This window comes from Tarenaya hassleriana, unplaced genomic scaffold, assembly GCF_000463585.1.
Source record: "Tarenaya hassleriana unplaced genomic scaffold, ASM46358v1 Cleome47, whole genome shotgun sequence".
Lineage (NCBI taxonomy): Eukaryota > Viridiplantae > Streptophyta > Magnoliopsida > Brassicales > Cleomaceae > Tarenaya > Tarenaya hassleriana.
Window position 1 is genome coordinate 548,553 of NW_010967396.1, and position 17,425 is coordinate 565,977.

At 37.2% G+C, this 17,425-nt stretch overlaps 4 protein-coding genes across 6 annotated transcripts in view; all 4 read left to right on the top strand.

Moving 5' to 3' along the window:
* The first annotated feature begins 2,230 nt into the window (after positions 1–2,230).
* Positions 2,231–8,836, top strand: LOC104825512 (endoplasmic reticulum metallopeptidase 1). 2 transcript variants are annotated; one of them, XM_010557852.2, is made up of 21 exons: positions 2,231–2,709; positions 2,801–2,886; positions 3,215–3,316; positions 3,558–3,664; positions 3,742–3,842; positions 4,070–4,157; positions 4,644–4,732; positions 4,927–5,066; positions 5,169–5,334; positions 5,427–5,562; positions 5,679–5,772; positions 5,898–6,027; positions 6,111–6,170; positions 6,249–6,367; positions 6,590–6,714; positions 6,934–7,158; positions 7,304–7,464; positions 7,561–7,724; positions 7,796–7,878; positions 7,973–8,058; positions 8,540–8,836. In XM_010557852.2, the coding sequence occupies exons 1-21, from the start codon at positions 2,491–2,493 to the stop codon at positions 8,687–8,689; spliced, it is 2,631 nt and encodes an 876-aa protein (XP_010556154.1). In that variant the 5' UTR covers positions 2,231–2,490; the 3' UTR covers positions 8,690–8,836. The 2 variants fall into 2 exon arrangements, with proteins under 2 accessions (XP_010556154.1, XP_010556155.1); XM_010557853.2 differs by having other exon boundaries at positions 2,232–2,709; positions 8,546–8,836.
* A 581-nt stretch (positions 8,837–9,417) lies between these two features.
* LOC104825513 (60S ribosomal protein L17-2-like) lies at positions 9,418–11,748 on the top strand. Its single transcript, XM_010557854.1, has 7 exons — positions 9,418–9,491; positions 9,618–9,654; positions 9,793–9,833; positions 10,722–10,958; positions 11,110–11,212; positions 11,305–11,372; positions 11,476–11,748. Exons 1-7 carry the CDS (start codon positions 9,489–9,491, stop codon positions 11,524–11,526), a joined length of 540 nt encoding a protein of 179 aa, XP_010556156.1. The 5' UTR covers positions 9,418–9,488; the 3' UTR covers positions 11,527–11,748.
* A 2,584-nt stretch (positions 11,749–14,332) lies between these two features.
* On the top strand, positions 14,333–17,156 carry LOC104825514 (F-box/kelch-repeat protein At1g67480-like). 2 transcript variants are annotated; one of them, XM_010557857.2, is made up of 5 exons: positions 14,333–14,441; positions 15,019–15,089; positions 15,178–15,998; positions 16,155–16,473; positions 16,623–17,156. In XM_010557857.2, exons 3-5 carry the CDS (start codon positions 15,529–15,531, stop codon positions 16,929–16,931), a joined length of 1,098 nt encoding a protein of 365 aa, XP_010556159.1. In that variant the 5' UTR covers positions 14,333–14,441; positions 15,019–15,089; positions 15,178–15,528; the 3' UTR covers positions 16,932–17,156. The 2 variants fall into 2 exon arrangements, with proteins under 2 accessions (XP_010556159.1, XP_010556158.1); XM_010557856.2 differs by having other exon boundaries at positions 15,214–15,998.
* An 87-nt stretch (positions 17,157–17,243) lies between these two features.
* Positions 17,244–17,425, top strand: part of LOC104825515 (nuclear pore complex protein NUP54) — a 2,794-nt gene continuing 2,612 nt past the window's right edge. The window contains exon 1 of the mRNA XM_010557859.2: positions 17,244–17,418. Within this exon, the coding sequence (XP_010556161.1) occupies positions 17,332–17,418 (87 nt within the window). The 5' untranslated portion in view covers positions 17,244–17,331. The remainder of the gene's footprint in view (positions 17,419–17,425) is intronic.

Consider the following 17,425-nt stretch of genomic DNA (forward strand, 5'->3'; position numbering starts at 1 on the left):
TGAAAAAAAACACTGAGATAAGAATATTTTTAGTAAATTAAACAATGACTTTTGTGATCACAATAAACAAATAAAATGTCAAAAATGGTACATGATGTTCGGTATACCTTTTCGTCGATGAGTAGAAAATCGAAACTTATGAGCTAACCACATTTTTTGACATTTAGAGCTTTCCAAAACCTTAATAATGGACCAATTACTCATTGCATTAGTCGACCAACTCGCAGATCAGAAAACATTTGATAGGAGGAAGAGTATCAAATCCAAATGAAGCTATAGTTTAAAAAAATGGAAAAATTGTTTGTGCAAGAGTTTCTTTCATATATGAATAATATTTTTTAGTAAAATAAGAGGGCATGAACAAAGAGGATTTTATAATGAAGCAAAGACGGTCTGATGTTGGAGGTGAGCGGCTAACGTTATGCTGCTTATTTTATTATTAAATTATTAGACATTAATGTGATTAAAGGTCGCATGTTCAATGACGAAATAATTGAATTTGGCCAAATGATTCGCCAGCGGCTGCTACTAATCGATGTTAAAGTCTTGACTATTTTCGTTTTTCAAAAATAAATATTATTTACTCTAGATTTAAACTGTTCAATCGATATAATTGTAGTTATTTTGGGAACGTTACCTTTTATTCTAACCTCCACTCCTATTAGTATTTATTTACCCACTAAATCTATTTATTTTATAGTTTTTTTTAAAAGAAGTTACTATCTTTAATATGTTGGAATTTATTTTAATAGGAATATATTCAATTTACATATGGATGAAACATGGGTTACCATGGTCTTTCCATTTAAAATATAAGGATACATATGTCTTTTACTTGTTCTATCTTTTTTTTAAAAAAAATTACTTTTTTGAATAGTAGACACTATAAGGGTATTCAAGCTATATCCGGTTTAATAGAATAGATACGTGATTCGACACCAATGGCCATGGCCCATGTCTATGCATTCACCCTCACGACACATGCATGCATGTGCGACGAATTCATCATCATCTATCAACTGTTGTAACCGGTACCAATAAATAGCTGTTTTTTTAATAACTATAAAAATGTAATATTCGACGTTTCCCGATTTTTTTTGTCAAAAAAAAAAAAAAACACATCAGAGGTGTGTTTGTGAGTGAAAGAATCGAGGAAATGCGATGGACTATGATGAACTTCGTGTCTTCTTCAAAAAATATCAGACGTTTCCCGAATTTGCAATGTTACACATTTTAAATAAGAATTTAATATAAATTTAAATACATCTAGATGAATATTTAGATATTTAATAATATTTTTTTGCTAAGTCAGCAGTTTTTTGTTGAGTCAGCATTTGCATTTAACGACGTTAACGAACGCGTGTTTGATTTGAAAAAAATTTAAAAGTCTGGGTATTTATATAAAAGTTGTAAAAAGTTCAGGTATTTATATGACAATTTTATAGTTCGGGTATTTATTTAGAATTTTTGTAAAAATATTCGGGTATTTTTATGCGGTTACTCAAAAAAAATGATATGTAAATAATTATGTGTATATATATATATTATAGTTATGTGTATATGTGTTTTATTAATTATAAATAATTTTATTTTTAATATATATATGAATTTATATGTATATATTAATTTAAATATATGTAGATAAATATTTGAATATTTAATAATATTTTTTTTCCTGAGTCAGTAGGTTTTTTGCTGAGTCAACAATTTTTTTTGTTGAATCATCAGTTTTTTTACTGAGTCAATAGTTGTGTTTAACGACATTAACATATACGTGTTTGATTTGGAAAAAAATTTAAAAGTCTGGTATTTATGTGGAATATTTGAAAAGTTCAGGTATTTATATGACAATTTTATAATTCAGATATTTATTTGGAATTTTTGTAAAAGTTCGGTTATTTTTATACGATTATCCCTTTTTATTTCAAATATTCTTATGTCTCAAATAACATAAAATACATAATATCCAATTTTGATTTATTATTTTATTAAAAAGGTAATTAGTCCATCTTTGCTGATTACTATAAATAACACCAGTATTATTTATGTTTCACTGTTTGTGCTTATTTTTCAATATCAAAATATTGATGTGGGAACATTATAATTAAGAAAATAATTGGGATATTAAACTAAAAATTAAAAAACTCTATTTTTTGGATTTACAGAAATCAAAAATCAAAAACTAAAAATTAAAGTAAAAAACTCATAATAAAAATTAGCCTAAGAAAATAATTGGGACAAGACAAAAAAAACAAAAAGATAAAAAGAAAAAGAAAAAAAACACTTTGGGACCCAATAATTTTGGTATCTCCGCTCTGGCGGTGCCACTCCGAAAGACGCTCAACGCTCTCCGCCCAACAACTACGCCCCGTCTCATTCCGCCACGATCCCATTTCTGTGTGCCTATATATATACGTACGGCCAGACTTGCTCAGTTTATGTGCGAATCAATCACCGAGGGAGAGAGAGAGAGATTGATTCTGGGCGTTAATGGCGTTGTTGTTGAGGCTGAGACCTGGAGACGCCACAGGTTTCAAGTTCCTGTTCTCGCTGGCGTTCATGTACGCTCTAATGGCGGCTCTCGTTTACTGCGTCGTCCACATGAAGTTCATCTCTCCGCTTCCCGCCGACGCCCCTCTCGATCGCTTCTCCGAGGCCAGAGCCTTCGATCACGTCCGCGTCTTGGCCGAGGAAATCGGCGGTCGTCAGGTGAGTGAAAATCCATCTCTCTCTCTTTCTCGCTCCTAAGACGAAATCGATCGCGTCTGTGATTGAATCGTTTTACGGGATTGTTATGTAGGAAGGGAGATCGGGCCTCAGAGAAGCTGCGACATACATTAGATCGCAGCTGGAGATGATGAAGGAGAGAGCTGGGCCTAATCTAAGGTACGCCTTTTTGCTCTTTATGGAAATTGCGACTCTTTTCTGCTTTTTCTGTCTCTTGATTACAAATACAAAGTAGAATCATGAAATTGTGTTACATCATGTGGACAAGGTTAGGTTAGTGGGTCTTCGACGACTAAATCCAACACTTCGAACAGATTCGTACAGTGTAAAATATTAATCAAATACCGAACTTTTTCAATTTTCACAGCTTCTTTTTCCTCTTAGATGAATTGGGTTTTACCAGTTGCTCATTGTTCTGATGGTCCATGTTCGTTTTCAATCATTATCAGAATGGTTTTGAGAATGATAAGAAGAAGCATTTGTGTAGGGTTGAAGTGGAAGAGACTCAGGTGGATGGATCCTTCAGCATGATGTTTTTGGGCCATAGTATATCATTGGGTTACCGAAACCATACAAATGTATTAATGAGGTAAATGTTGGTGGACCTTGAAATTTATATCTTTTAAACTTCAAAGTTAGTCATTACCATTTCTAAGTTTCAGAGAATCAAAGTTGTGTGTTCAAGATTTCTCGTTTATCATCCATCCTGCTTCTGAAGTTTTCAATCCTATATTGGAGAATCATTGTAGAGGTTTTTGTTAAGAACACATTTAATGATTCCACTGCATCTAAAGATTTTAACTTTCTTTCGCTTATATATGCCATTGCAGAATATCCTCATTGCAGTCTCGTGACACCGACACATCAGTATTGATGAATGCACATTATGATAGTCCTCTTGGCTCCCCTGGAGCTGGTGATTGTGGTTCATGCGTAGGTGAGTTCGGTAAATCTTGGATATGGCTTTTCTTCTTTGAACCTATAAATGATATTATCTGAATTCTGCATTTGCAGCATCACTGCTTGAATTAGCAAGGCTTATAATAGACTCTGGATGGGTCCCACCTCGACCTATTCTTTTCCTCTTTAATGGCGCTGAAGAACTTTTTATGCTGGTAATATTTATACTTTTGGTTTCAAGCACTTAATATTGATGGATAGTGCTGCCTTTGTAGTTATGAAGCTTGGTACCCTTTTGCATGGAATGTTTTATTTGGCAGTTGGCATGAAATGCTTTTGTTATATTAGAGCATAGGAGGCATGAGCTGTTAGTTTTAGTCATGTCTGATGAAACTGAGTTCTGACTTTTACATTGTGATGTGGCTTTATGTTTCTTGTATAGGCTTCACATGGCTTCATGATGAAGCACAAGCTGAGGGACTCGATTGGAGCATTTATAGACGTGGAAGCATCAGGAACTGGGGGTCCCGGTAAGACAATGCTTTATTCTTCCTCATGTTTGGAATACCTTCCATCTGTTAATATAGGTCTCATTATGATGACTAGGCTCAGTTAATTCTAAACGCCCTCTACCTGACGATGATCCTTTTATGGGTGATGTTAGATCTGCACATTTCTTTCTTTGATTGATGAGGCATAGCCGCATAAATAAAGACTGTGCCAAGAATTTTCATCAACTTTTGCTGACGATACATTTCAATGGCAACGTCATTGACTCTAGAAACGGAATGCATATTCTTACTTTATGTCCTTGCTCATTTAAGGCAGTTGAAATGAATATATGTTGGGCTTATTGATGGTGGTACTTGTTTGATTCGAAGTGGTAAATGTCTATTTTTGAAAACAATTTCTTGTGCTAATTGGACCCTTTGCCGGACCCCCGTTCAGTAGGGATGCTTTGTACACTGGGCTGCTCTTTTCTCTTGTGCTAATTGCCCTTTATATGTCATCTGCAGATCTGGTCTGCCAATCAGGACCTGGCTCATGGCCGTCCCTTATCTACTCTCAAGCTGCAGTCTATCCAATGGCACATAGTGCTGCACAGGTCTCTCTCTATCTGACCTACAGAGACATTCTCTCTCTCTCTCTCTCTCTCTCTCTCTCTCTTAATTCAAGGCTTGTTTTCTGAAATGCTAGTAGGTTCACTGATAATTTATAGGTCATAAAACTCTAACCGAGCTTGTTATTTTCACTGAACCTCTGTTGCTGACTCACAATCGTCTGTTGGTCTTTCACCAGGATGTTTTCCCAGTAATTCCCGGAGATACTGATTACAGAATGTTTGCCAAAGATTATGGTGACATTCCTGGGCTAGACATTATTTTTCTTCTCGGCGGTTACTATTACCATACTTCCTTTGATACAGTGGACAGACTATTGTATGCATTTTGGTATAAGATTAGTGTTGAAAGATGTTTTGTTCTATATGTTTATTCTTAAGTTAAGTACTTCTCTAGTTTGATGGAACATCTTTAATTCAGACCGGGAAGCATGCAAGCACGTGGGGAGAACTTGGTCAGTGTGCTTAAAGCCTTTACCAATTCTTCTAAGCTAAAAAATGCTGGCGAAAGAAGGTCCCTTGCGGTGGATACCAACAAATACACGGATGAAAGAGCTGTTTTCTTTGATTACCTAACACTGTTCATGGTGGGCTGTTTGGACATTTCTCGTAAACTTTGACAATGTAATAAAATTATTTGATGAGCTGATATCATTAATTTTGATTGTAAATTAACTAGGTGTACTATCCAAGAAGAGTGGCCTTGGTACTTCACAGCATTCCATTTGTTTTGTTCCTTCTTGCTCCTTTTTTCTCGTATGTGCCGGAACCTGGACTGCAGCCTCGGCTGGCAACCTTCTGGGCTTTCTTGAATGGTAGAGACTTCTTCATCCTCTTGTTTTCGTGATCTACTTTGTCGGAATTGTAAGTTTTTGTGCCTTCTCCATTTGTTAATCTGAAATCTTTGGCGACATTTGTTATTGCTTGTCAGGAGTTATGCACCATGCTGCTGGAATTTTCCTCGGCATCATATTCCCTGTTCTGTTTTCAATCATCAGACTATTCTTCACTTATCCGATGAGCTGGTAACAAGATATCTTTCCACTCACATTTTTTCCACCTATCTAATGCAAAGTAAAGGTTTTGTAACTTTTGATTTAATATTTTGCTGGTCGGCAAGGGACTAACTAATATTCTGTGGAAAGTGCAGGTTCGCTCATTCATATTTGGCATTCTTCATGTTCATCCCATGCTCACTTTTTGGTCTTTTAGTTCCAAAAACTCTCTTCAATGGGTTATCTCATTCTAAAACTGTTTCATCTAAGAAGACAATGAAAGTGGTAAGTCCTTTTTTCTCATTTTCCCATCTCATTTGTTTTTCTCTTTTTTACTGTGAATATGTCACTAAGTGTTGATCTTGTAGGGTCATTCTGATGAAGCAAGGTTTTGGGGTGCATTTGGGTTCTATGCGATTCTGACTTTGGTATATCGGTATATTTGATAAAATTAGTCATTCTTGCATTATTTGGTCAGTCATGATTCAACTGGAGAATATTTTCAGGCATATATTCTGGCGGGGCTAAGTGGGGGATTCTTGACTTTTTTCAATTGCGTTTGTATGCTATTCGCATGGATTTGTTTATGCTTATCTGACAAGTCCTATGGTCGTGAATCACTCAGGTAAAATTTCAGGCATTTTGTCGAGCTTTCATTTGAAAAATTATGCCTACGCTCTTCAACTTGTGCTGAACATTGGATTGATTTAACCTGCAATTCTCCTTCGAATATAGATATCAGAATCTCCATTCTCGATTTGCTTCTTCATGTTTTCAGCTAGAATCTCTGAACAACTTCTGCTTAAGTTTCATTGAATTGTTGGATGATAAAGTTAATCTCATCCAGGTCTACCATGTTTTATGTGATACCTCTTGTTCCCTGCCTTTTGTACTCTGTCTATTTTGGTGGTCTACTGGCACAATTTTTGATTGAGAAGACAGGAATGATGGGAGCTGTTCCACCACCTTATGGTTAGTATTTTGATTTTGTAGTTGTTTCCAGAGTATTTTATGGTTCAATTGACTGTCTTGCCGTTTAAAAGTCACTCTAGTTTAACCCGGTCAATTTCGTTTCCTGATACACCTGTTTTCCCATTCACATCTTAGATGAAAACAATATATATTTATATTTCGGGATTGCACTCTTTCTTTGCATAGGATGCTTATACTACCAGATTTTTTTGCTGGCAGGATTTTACCTTGCAGATGTACTTGTAGCTGCAGTTGTAGGAGTCGTCACCGGCTGGTGCTTTGGCCCAATTCTTCCTATTTGCGATCGTTGGCTCGCAAAATCATCTATCTTGAAATTCTTTCTGCACTTAACAGTGGTTACCTTGGCAATATCCTCACAGTTCTTTCCTTACAGCAAGGATGCACCTAAGAGAGTTGTGCTCCAACATACATTCATCACGACAGGTAGTAGTAGTAGTAGTAGTAGTAGTTAAGGAGATTTTGCTTGCCCATGACATGACCCGACACATTTATGATTTTTGCAACTGTTCTCTGTGTCAGTATTCTTTCATCACCACGTGAAGTAGCATTCGCACGCCTTAATATGCAGGTGGAAATGAAATCGTGGACACGAGTTATGATGTTGCAGTTGTTGATTCTAATTCTATGGAGTTTGTATTTAAGCATGCACCGAAACTGGCGAAAGAATTAGATGTTGATGCCGGTTTTTCTTTGGCCAAGGCAGATGCCTCTCCTGAAGAGGCTTGGTTGGTATGTCGTTGTCTTCTTCTTCCTCCTCCTTTATCCATATAATCTTGTGTTAACAAGATGTATGTTTCTGAGTAAACGGTTCTTTGCCACTCACAGGCACTTTTCCCCATCTCGTCGGTAGTAACGAGAAATGCAAGGTTCCCCGCTAAAGCAGACGCGGTCCAAAGACGATACAGCCATTTCCCGTGTTTATCTAGTTATAAACCTCAAACAACATATGAAAAGGGATCTCGAAGGATTCATCTGGAACTTTCCCTAGGGTGAGTTCTTCTTGTCTGGGACCGTTTTGTTTTCTGTATCAATCACTTCCTTATTTCGTCTTCCGTCCCAGCTCGTTGGAGGAAATCTGGGTCACGGTTATGAACATCACAGGGCCGTTATCAGGATGGTCGTTCGCAGACGGCAAACCTCCAGGTCGAGGAGAAAGTCTCTTTCTCTTTCTGCCATATGGGTTTTCCTCGAAACAATGGAAGGAGTCATTACAATAACTGAACTGATGATTTTGCAGCTCCTGAAGTCCCAGAAGGCGGTCCGCCATCATATATATTGAGACTCAGTGGAAATAGCACTGAGAAGTGGGAGTTCTGGCTAGAGGTAATGTTTCCATATTGGTAACATTGGGTGGTCATTTTTACCCGAGACCCGTGGGCTTTTCGGGTATTCTGATTCAGATATTCAGGAAGAAATCCAAAAGCCGGGTTTGGGTTCAAGCTCTATTATTTCTTGACGGGTTATCTCACGCGGTACCAGATATTTGGAAAATAATTGAAATAATCCTAATTTTTTTAGGTATTTATTTACAAAAACAACTAGACCTATTTTCATATAAAACTAACTATACAAGTCAATGTAATTTCGTAAATTTTCAAGGATTTGAGTACCTTGGTCTCGGTTACGCGGGTACCCAAGTCTCGTGAGCTTGAGACTGATATAGTGCATCTAGAAAACCCGCGAGATCGAGATCTAGATAGAATATCCAAAAATCCGCGTTAAAAAAAGCGTATTCATGTAAAAAAAGGCTCTGAAATTCAATGTAAAGATTGTTTACATTTCTTAAATATGAATGTATTGAAAGTTGCAGGCGATTGGTGAGGAAGAACTAAGAGTGGAGGTGGCAGTTCTTGATCAGGTTCTTGATGAACGGACACAAACATTGAAGGGTCTTTTCCCTGAATGGGCCGACGTTGTTTCTTATTCCAGCTTCCTCTCAACCTATGTCTTCTGAGCATCATCAAACTATTCATGCTTGTCCGAAATTCTGTTATTGCAAGTGTAAGATTATAGATCTTTCTTTTCAGTTCTATAAACGTATGAAGTAGAATTACAAAATTCAAATTTAGGAGAGATTATTTATTGTAGAATTTTTTTAATAGATCTTGATTTTATTTTAAATTTGTTAATTTTAACGGCTTCAGAGTTTATTATTTGGAAGACTTTCACGATATGGATTGAGAATAGGGTGACCATTTCGGATTCGGTTCGGTTGTATTCATGTTCGGTTATTTCGATTATAGAAAATTTTAACCATTCGATTTTTATATAACGTTTTAAATTCGTTTTTTTGTTGTAAAAAACTCATTTTTTTTAAGAAATTGTCTGTTTTTCCGTTTATTTTTTTAATCGGTTCGATTTGGTTCGATTTTGGTTTTTGTGGGTTTAGAGAAATCACAACCGTTCAGTTTTTATATCGAAAATATTCACCCTCAATTGAGAATATTGATGTAAAATTTTCCATATATCAATGAAATCAGTCTTACCATCATTATATGTAGATACGTCATATTCTCCTTACATACTGCGGAATTTAAGTTCATCTGGACATCAAGATGATAATGGGCCAATTATATGGATATGGCCCATTATAATTTGGACATTAAAATTCAAGCCCGTTTTGAAGCTGCCCTCACAAGTAAAAAAAAAAAAAAAAAAAAGAACTAGGGTTTCTCCGCGTAACCTCTTCTTCTGTATAAATCCTCTCCATCATCTTCTCATTCCCCCGGCAGTGAGAGCAGAGGTTGGCCGCCATGGTACTGTTCTTCTTCTCTTCGATACGACGCCCGTTTCAAGTTCACTTCGTCACTGGTTCAGTTCTGTTTTGTTTGATCTGTTTCCTAATCTGTGTTGTTGTTGTGTTCTCTTTGTTTTCTTCGCAGGTGAAGTACTCTAAAGAACCCGACAATCCTACCAAGTGTAATGTCTCTTCGCGTTTCTCGATCTGATTTTTCATTCTCTTTTACGCGTTTGAATGTCTTTGGATTAGGTTTTTACGCTATGCTTGTTTGCTGATTTATCTGATTTTTTTGCCTCATTTTTTGTACATTTTTACAGCTTGCAAGGCGAGGGGAGCCGATCTCAGGGTCCACTTCAAGGTATTTCTCGTCATCTGATTCTGATATGCATCTTCATCGCTTCCCCGTCAGAGTCTTAGGAACATGAAATGTTTTTTGGATGTGCATTTAGGAAAACCTGATATATAAAAAGCAGGGTTCTGTTACACATACTATGAACAGGTCTCTCGTAAATGTCAGGGAAATCGAATGGGTCATCGTGATTGGGTGAACCTCTGTCTTGATTTTGTAGCTGAAGGTTCAGTACATGATGGTACATTTCAACCTGTGTGTTGTGTCATATCCATACTTTGTCTGAAAATGAGTAGATTGTGTTTGCAAAATGCTTTATCTTCTCTGCTTTCTGATTCATCGTAGCAATCAGATTCTTAGGAAAATGAAGTATTTAGGAAAACCTGATATATAAAAAGCAGGGTTCTGTTACACATACTATGAACAGGTCTCTCGTAAATGCCAGGGAAATCGAATGGGTCATCGTGATTGGGTGAACCTCATGTCTTGATTTTGTAGCTGAAGGTTCAGTACATGATGGTACATTTCAACTTGTGTTGTGTCATATTCATACTTTATCTGAAAATGAGTAGATTGTGGTTGCAAAATATGTTGTCTGCATTAGGTGGTCGTTAGTTTGGATTAAACTCTTGATTGTTGTCTGGGTCTTATTGATTTGAACCTGATGAAAAAAAGCAGGGCTTTGTTCTCACTTGTGAATATGGTTCTCGTAAACTTCAGGGAAATCATTGGCATTGTTATTGGGTGAACCTCTATAGAATTAGTGACTAGAGGTTCAGTAAATGATGTCACATTCTCGAATTGTTTATTTTTTAATTTTCACGGTGCATGCCTGCGATTTGTATGTTTACATTTTTCATAATGAACTCTCATTTTTGTTTTGTTATGTAACGGCAGAACACAAGGGAAACTGCACATGCCATTAGGAAGCTCCCATTGATTAAGGCCAAGAGGTATTTGGAAGATGTTATCGCTCACAAGCAGGCGATCCCTTTCACGCGCTTCTGCCGTGGTGTTGGCCGTACTGCCCAGGCTAAGAACAGGCATTCCAATGGTCAAGGTCGTTGGCCAGCCAAATCTGCCAAGTTCATCCTTGATTTGCTCAAGAATAATGGGTTATCTCATTCTAAAACTGTTTCATCTAATATTTGTATGATATAGGGTTTAGGGTTTTTCACGTAAGAAACCTACACCATCCATTGTATTTACATTGTCTCGGGTTTACGGTTCTTACATTATTCTGTGTACTCACCCGGGAAACCTATACTATCTGTTGTATTTTCAGGTTAAGGGTTTGGATGTGGATGCCCTTCACATTTCGCACATCCAGGTGAATCAGGCAAGGAAACAGAGGCGTAGAACCTACCGTGCTCACGGAAGGATCAATCGTGAGTAGCCTGAAACAAACTTAACCTTGGTTTTTCCACATCGGGCAATTTGTCGGTCTCTTGTTAATGAAAATTGTTTCGGATTTGTGCAGCTTACATGTCTTCCCCTTGCCACATCGAGTTGGTCTTATCGGAGAAAGAGGAGCCAGTGAAGAAAGAGGTAAACGAACTTGATCGAATTCGAACCAACGGATATGATTCCTGGATTGTGTTTTATTTTTAATTTGGAATCTGACATGGTAAAGGTTTCTGGTATTTTGCAGCCTGAGACTCAGCTGGCAACCAAGTCGAAGAAATCGGCAACATCGTCTTGAGCTATCCATCTCCTGTTTTGTTCTCCAACTATCTCTTGTTTCTTTTAAGAGATTTTTTCTTTTTTTCCAAAAAAAAAGAATTCCATAGATCATTTGTCTGAAGACATAAATGGATGGTTTTGGATTTTCTGTGACTGCTCTTCTTTAGTTTGATGTGTTCAAGACACACTTGCTTCATCAGTACTTTGTGCAACATTATCGACCAGTTTCGGTCGTGTTTTAGACTGGGCCTGTCGGGACCGAGTCGCCGAACCGAGTTGCCGAACTCGTTCTCTGTCCTATCGTCGATTTGAACTGTTTTTGTTAGTGGGATGGATCCGGCACGGAAAAAATCATGGGAAACGTAAAATTATTATGATTTGTATAAAACTAAATAATCTAAATAATATATTGAAAAACTAATTATATATGTACCGTCTTTTGGTAAATTTCTAGCGAATCTAGAATTGGATGCATGTATTTGACGCATTTTGGATTTCCGTAAATTGGGCCTTTGGGATGGTCAATGGACAATGGGTAACAATTGAAAGGCCCAAATATGAACAAATGGTTGGTATGTAAAATTACCCTTTGGGATAATGAAAACGTTGAGAGTTGGGGATTTGTGAATATTTGGTGATTTAATTATTTTGTTGGGTAGTCAATATCCATCATTATCAGTTTGAACTTTATTAAAAATTTAAAAAAAAAATTATACTTTATTTCATTATCTTACGGTCCATTGGCCATATGGTTCATCTTATGACACATACATGACAACTAGTGATGGGCTAAAGTACCCAACTTTATGGCTCTCGTCTTTGTACCATTCCCCCACCCTATCATTTTGTCATACATGTATACATGGATGTATGTATACGTTCATACATATGTAATATACGTTTCTAATATATATATGTGTGCGTGTGTGTTGTGGGGAAACTTCAACGAAATGCTGGTTGAAGATAATGCAATGATGCAAGAGAAACATTTGTACAAGCAAATGTACCTACCGAGAGTCTAATTGTTATAGTTAATTAATCAATATACATAAAATAAAAATGTTTATAAATAAAAAAAATGGTACGGAAAGTCTACTGCTTAAAAAAAACAATTATATCTTCTTCCCATCAATCCAACACAAATATATTATTATTATGGGTGGGTGTTTCGAAATTCGACTCAGAATTTTAATGGTTTGGTTTTGGTATGATTTATTTGGTATTCTAAAATTTTTACCAAATTAGTACCGTATAATATTCGATACGATTCGGTTTCAGTTTTTGTTAAAAAAAATAGATTTTCTTAAAAAAATCGATTTTTTGGAATTTTATAAAATTTGATTCAGTTTTATTAGATTCGGTTTCGAAAAATCGGTTCCGTTAAAAAAATTTGAGGGGTACAAATTAAAAAAAATATCGAGATTTTCGGTTTAATACGGTTTGATTCCGAAGAACTAAATGGAACCGTCCACCCAGATTATTATTATAATGGACGAATTGGGGTTTATAATATTATTAGATTTTAATAATAAATTAAAAATATAGGGAATTCGAAACAAATGAGGACCGTCAAAGATGTCCGTACGTTAATGTCACATCACGGAAATGCATTGAACTATTAGAATGCCATTCGATCGCTTTCGGGTCGCCGCTTTGGAGTTAAATAAGATCCTTTCGTTATTATGTTATTTATTTATGGGAAGAAAATTAACTATCTAATTAATTTTTAAACACTGGTTTACTTAGCCTTTTAAATCAGATCAACCAATTTTTTTACGGTGACATATTATTTTTTTCTCAGCGTTTACTATTTATAAAAACAAAAAAAAAGGATATATGAGGGAGATATTTGAAAATTATAAAATATAACAAAAAATTAATGGATAAGGTTAAGGTTTTTTTTTGGATAGGGCTATTTTTTTCTTTTTTCCAAGTGACGTGTCTTAGACTTGTTCATAGTCGAACCGGTATGCGCTTGGACCCAATCTTTACTTATTTAAATTACAGTTTCATTATTAAATGACGATTAAAACATTAGATTATTCACATCATTAGAAGTTGAATGTTTCGGATCTTTATCCTGTTTAGTTTCCGGTTAATTTTATTTTAAAAATGCGTCAACAAAAAAAATCTGGTTGATAATTAAGAGAGAGAAAAAAAAAAACTTTTGGCGTCGAAAATGGTCCAGAGATTGCGATTGGATTGCACGTGCATGTGGGACCCATATTTCCGATGAGAGAAGCGATTGCACGTGCTCCCTGATACACTGATAGACAATGTAAGTGGACATTTCGGAAAACGGTTCGGATTCGGGACGAGAATTAATCGATTCGGTTCTTTCGGTTTTATAAAAATAAGTACCGATCGGTTTTTATATTGGATTCGGTTCGGTTCCGGATTTTATTAAAAAAAGATAGATTTTCTTTAAAAATATTCGGTTTTTCGGAATTTTTAAAGTTCGGTTAGGTTCGGTTCAGTTTTGGAAAAATTCAGTTCTCTAAACATAGTACCGTTCGGAATTTTTCGGTTCGGTTCGATCCGATTCCGAAGAACCGAACCGAAACGCCCAACCCTAAATGTAACCACTCTTTGGTCTATTTTCTAACCATGCTTTTTAGTTTTTGCTGTTTTTCCATTATTATTGTTGTTATTACTTTTTTTTATGAAAAATGTTTCCACGATTTAGAAAAAAAAATAGAATTATGTGGAAAAAATTAACCAAAAATTATTCAAAATTATCTCGGGAGCATTACGAGTACGAGTGACGTGGTGACGAGTTCACGTTATTATCTCCTTCCCTTCTGTTTTTTTTTTTTTTTGAAATTTCCTATATAAACCCTAATTTCTCGCCTTGATAAGTTCATCGTCGGATCTCTCTGTCTCTCTGTAGTATTATTATCTTCTCTGCTCGAAAACGAAGATCCTATCTTTTTGGTAAGGGATTTTCTCTCTTTCTGGATAATTTTATCTGTTATGTCTTTAAATTGTTACCCCCATTTTCGCACGAAATCGTTTAAATCGGCAGACATTTGGATCGTGTTTCCCGAAATTATCTTTCTGGTTCTCTTCCAAAGTGAAATGGATCATACCGTTAAGGTCTGTGCCTTCGCAAGTTACTTCCATTGTCCATTTCTTACATTCTATTTGTAATCTGCTTTTAATTTTCTGGGGTTATCTCACTTCTTTCTGGGTTTTTTTTACCTATTTTTTTTGTCCTGATGATTTGAATTCCATGATTATTTGATTTGGGTAAATAAATTCTCATGCTTTCTTAGACTTCTGTTCGGATCTTGAGGTCTGGAGATTCTGGGAACTACTTCAGTTCTGTGGTCTGGTTTCAAAGTGTTATGAACAAATGTTGGATAGCATGCGAAATTGTCTGGAATCTGTTGTGAAATTGTCTGGTTTCTGTTGACATTTCGTATCTAGAATCGTCTTTTCTCGATCGTGGTTCTTGATTCTGTTGAAAGGGTTTGACTTATGATGGCTGCTTCTGTCTGAAAATTTTCAGAAGCTCATTAGTTCGAAACATGGATGTGACTGGAGGCTAAACCTTGAAGCTTGGCATGGCCTTCGCTGGTGGTATGTTTCTTTTTCTTCATGAGTTTCTTTACATGTGCAAGCCTGTTATGTTCTGTAATATTCAACACTCTCCCTCTAACTGCAATAGATTCTTTGTTCGAAAAATCCGTCCTTGCGTTTGTAGAGTCGGAGATGTGTGCGAGAGGAACTGGTTCTAATTTCAGAGGGATTGAAGAACGCAACTACTTTAGGAGCAAAGCTTTTGGTATGGAATATGAATTGGACTGGACCGAGCATCAGAATTCACTAGTAGCGACTGCGACAGTAATCTGTTCTTCGACGTCTTTTATTCCTTGGTCTTTGAAAATCCCCATAGGCGACGGGTTTCACGAGTTCCTTTAATAGTTTCTTCTCATCTTCCGAAACATTAGTTAGTCATTCTTTGGAGATACAATAAATTACCTGAAGATTCTTTGGCCATACGAGAAATTCTTTGAAGATGCATTGTCTTGTAAGTGGGAAGAAAAGGACCAGTCTGGGTTTCGCTTCCTGGTTGTCTGATGATTTTCGAGACAACCCTTTGATTCCTGGACTGCCTGATGACGTAGCGAAACTCTGTCTCACGCTTGTTCCACGAGCCGACTTCCCGTCCATGGGAAGTGTCTCTAAGAAGTGGAGGTTCTTTATGCAAAGCAAAGAGTTCATTACTGTGCGGAAATTAGCTGGAGTACTTGAGGAATGGCTCTATGTCTTGACAATGGACTGCGAGGGGAAAGAAAGCAACTGGGAGGTTATGGACTCGTCGGGACATAAGCGCTCATTTCTTCCTCCGATGCCTGGTCCCGCAAAATCTGGTTTTGGGGTCGTTGTCCTTAACGGAAGGCTTCTTGTCCTAGCTGGTGTCTCAGTGACAGACGGTGCTCGTGTTGCATCGGCCGATGTTTATCAGTACGATTCCTGTCTGAACAAGTATGTCGCCCATATACCCTCCATTCCGGCATCCTTTATATCTTCTTTCGGAACTCTATACAAAGATTTATTGGCTAGAGCGATTTTACTGCGAGTTATCGCTAAAATTTTAGTACTGAGTTATGCAATGTGTTGTTCTTTGTGATATTGTTTAAGCTGGAGCAAACTCCCGGAACTAAACGTAGCCCGCTATGGCTTTGCCTGTGCTGAGGTGAACGGCCTCGTTTATGTTGCGGGAGGTCACGGCATAGAGGGGAACAGTCTATCGAGTGCCGAGGTTTATGATCCACAAACCGGCAAATGGACTGTCATAGATTCCCTACGACGTCCCAGGTGGGGCTGTTTCGCATTTGGGTTTAATGGGAAGTTCTACGTCATGGGTGGAAGATCAAACTTCACAATCGGTAACTCGAAGCTTGTCGATATCTACAACCCTGAACTCGGATCCTGGCGAGAAAGCAAGAACGGTTTAACTGTAAGTCAGACATCGTGATCTTGATATTTGTTTTGGATATTCACAAGGAAATCAAGATAATTTTTGGGTTTTTGTGTTCAGTTGGCCAAAATTATACAAAATCATTGATTCTGTTGCTTTGCTTTTGCCATATGAATCATCCGCTACAGATGGTTACTGCTCATGCTGAAATGGGAGAGAAGCTTTTCTGTATTCAGTGGAAGAACCAGAGGAAGATGGTAGTGTTTAATCCCGAGGACGAGTCATGGGACGAGGTGGATATTCCGCTTTCGGGAAGCTCGAGGGCCGGGTTTCAGTTCGGGAAGCTGGGCGGCAAGCTTCTGCTGTTTCCATCTCGGGAAGAAAACAGTCACAACACCTTGCTGTATGACCCGAATGCCGATCCCGCCGCCGAGTGGAAAACTTCTCAGATCAAACCATTTGGTTCATGTGTCTGCAGTGTGACAATCACTGTCTGAGAAACTCATCTCCGGGTTTTTTTACTCGTTTTTATTTCTTGTCAGATCCGAAAATGTGAGACCTCTGTTTCGGTTTCACGTTCTTGAAAGGGAGCTTTTTTTTTTTTATTATTTACAGTTTGTTTGAAGAATCGACCAAACTCGAGAGATCTGTGAGTTGTCGGTCTTTGTAACATAAATCTTCTTTGTGTTTTAAGTCTGGACTTCATTGTCTCAAGGCTTCAACTGGAACATGTTCTATGAAAGGAAATATAAAAAGGGTGCTGTGTTGTTATAATAAAAGCCCTAAGGGTTAGAATTTCGTCGAACACTTTCAGCTTCTTCATTTTTCAAATGTATTCTCCTTAAACCCTTGAATTCTCTCTCTCTCTCTCTCTCTCTCTCTCTCTCTTTACGACCAATGTTCGGCACTCCGTCTTCGACGCCGGCGTTCGGCACTCCGTCGTCTTCTCCGGCGTTCGGCACACCATCAGCTACGCCGGCGTTCGGCATTC

Coding starts and splice junctions, on each gene's coding strand:
- LOC104825514 (XM_010557857.2), top strand. CDS start 15,529: ATGCATTGTCTTGTAAGTGGGAAGAAAAGGACCAGTCTGGGTTTCGCT. Junction 15,999..16,154: donor TACGATTCCTGTCTGAACAA/GTATGTCGCCCA, acceptor ATATTGTTTAAG/CTGGAGCAAACTCCCGGAAC. Junction 16,474..16,622: donor AAAGCAAGAACGGTTTAACT/GTAAGTCAGACA, acceptor CATCCGCTACAG/ATGGTTACTGCTCATGCTGA.
- LOC104825512 (XM_010557852.2), top strand. CDS start 2,491: ATGGCGTTGTTGTTGAGGCTGAGACCTGGAGACGCCACAGGTTTCAAG. Junction 7,159..7,303: donor ACATACATTCATCACGACAG/GTAGTAGTAGTA, acceptor CTTAATATGCAG/GTGGAAATGAAATCGTGGAC. Junction 7,725..7,795: donor CATCTGGAACTTTCCCTAGG/GTGAGTTCTTCT, acceptor CTTCCGTCCCAG/CTCGTTGGAGGAAATCTGGG.
- LOC104825513 (XM_010557854.1), top strand. Junction 10,959..11,109: donor GGTTATCTCATTCTAAAACT/GTTTCATCTAAT, acceptor TTGTATTTTCAG/GTTAAGGGTTTGGATGTGGA. Junction 11,213..11,304: donor TGCTCACGGAAGGATCAATC/GTGAGTAGCCTG, acceptor GGATTTGTGCAG/CTTACATGTCTTCCCCTTGC.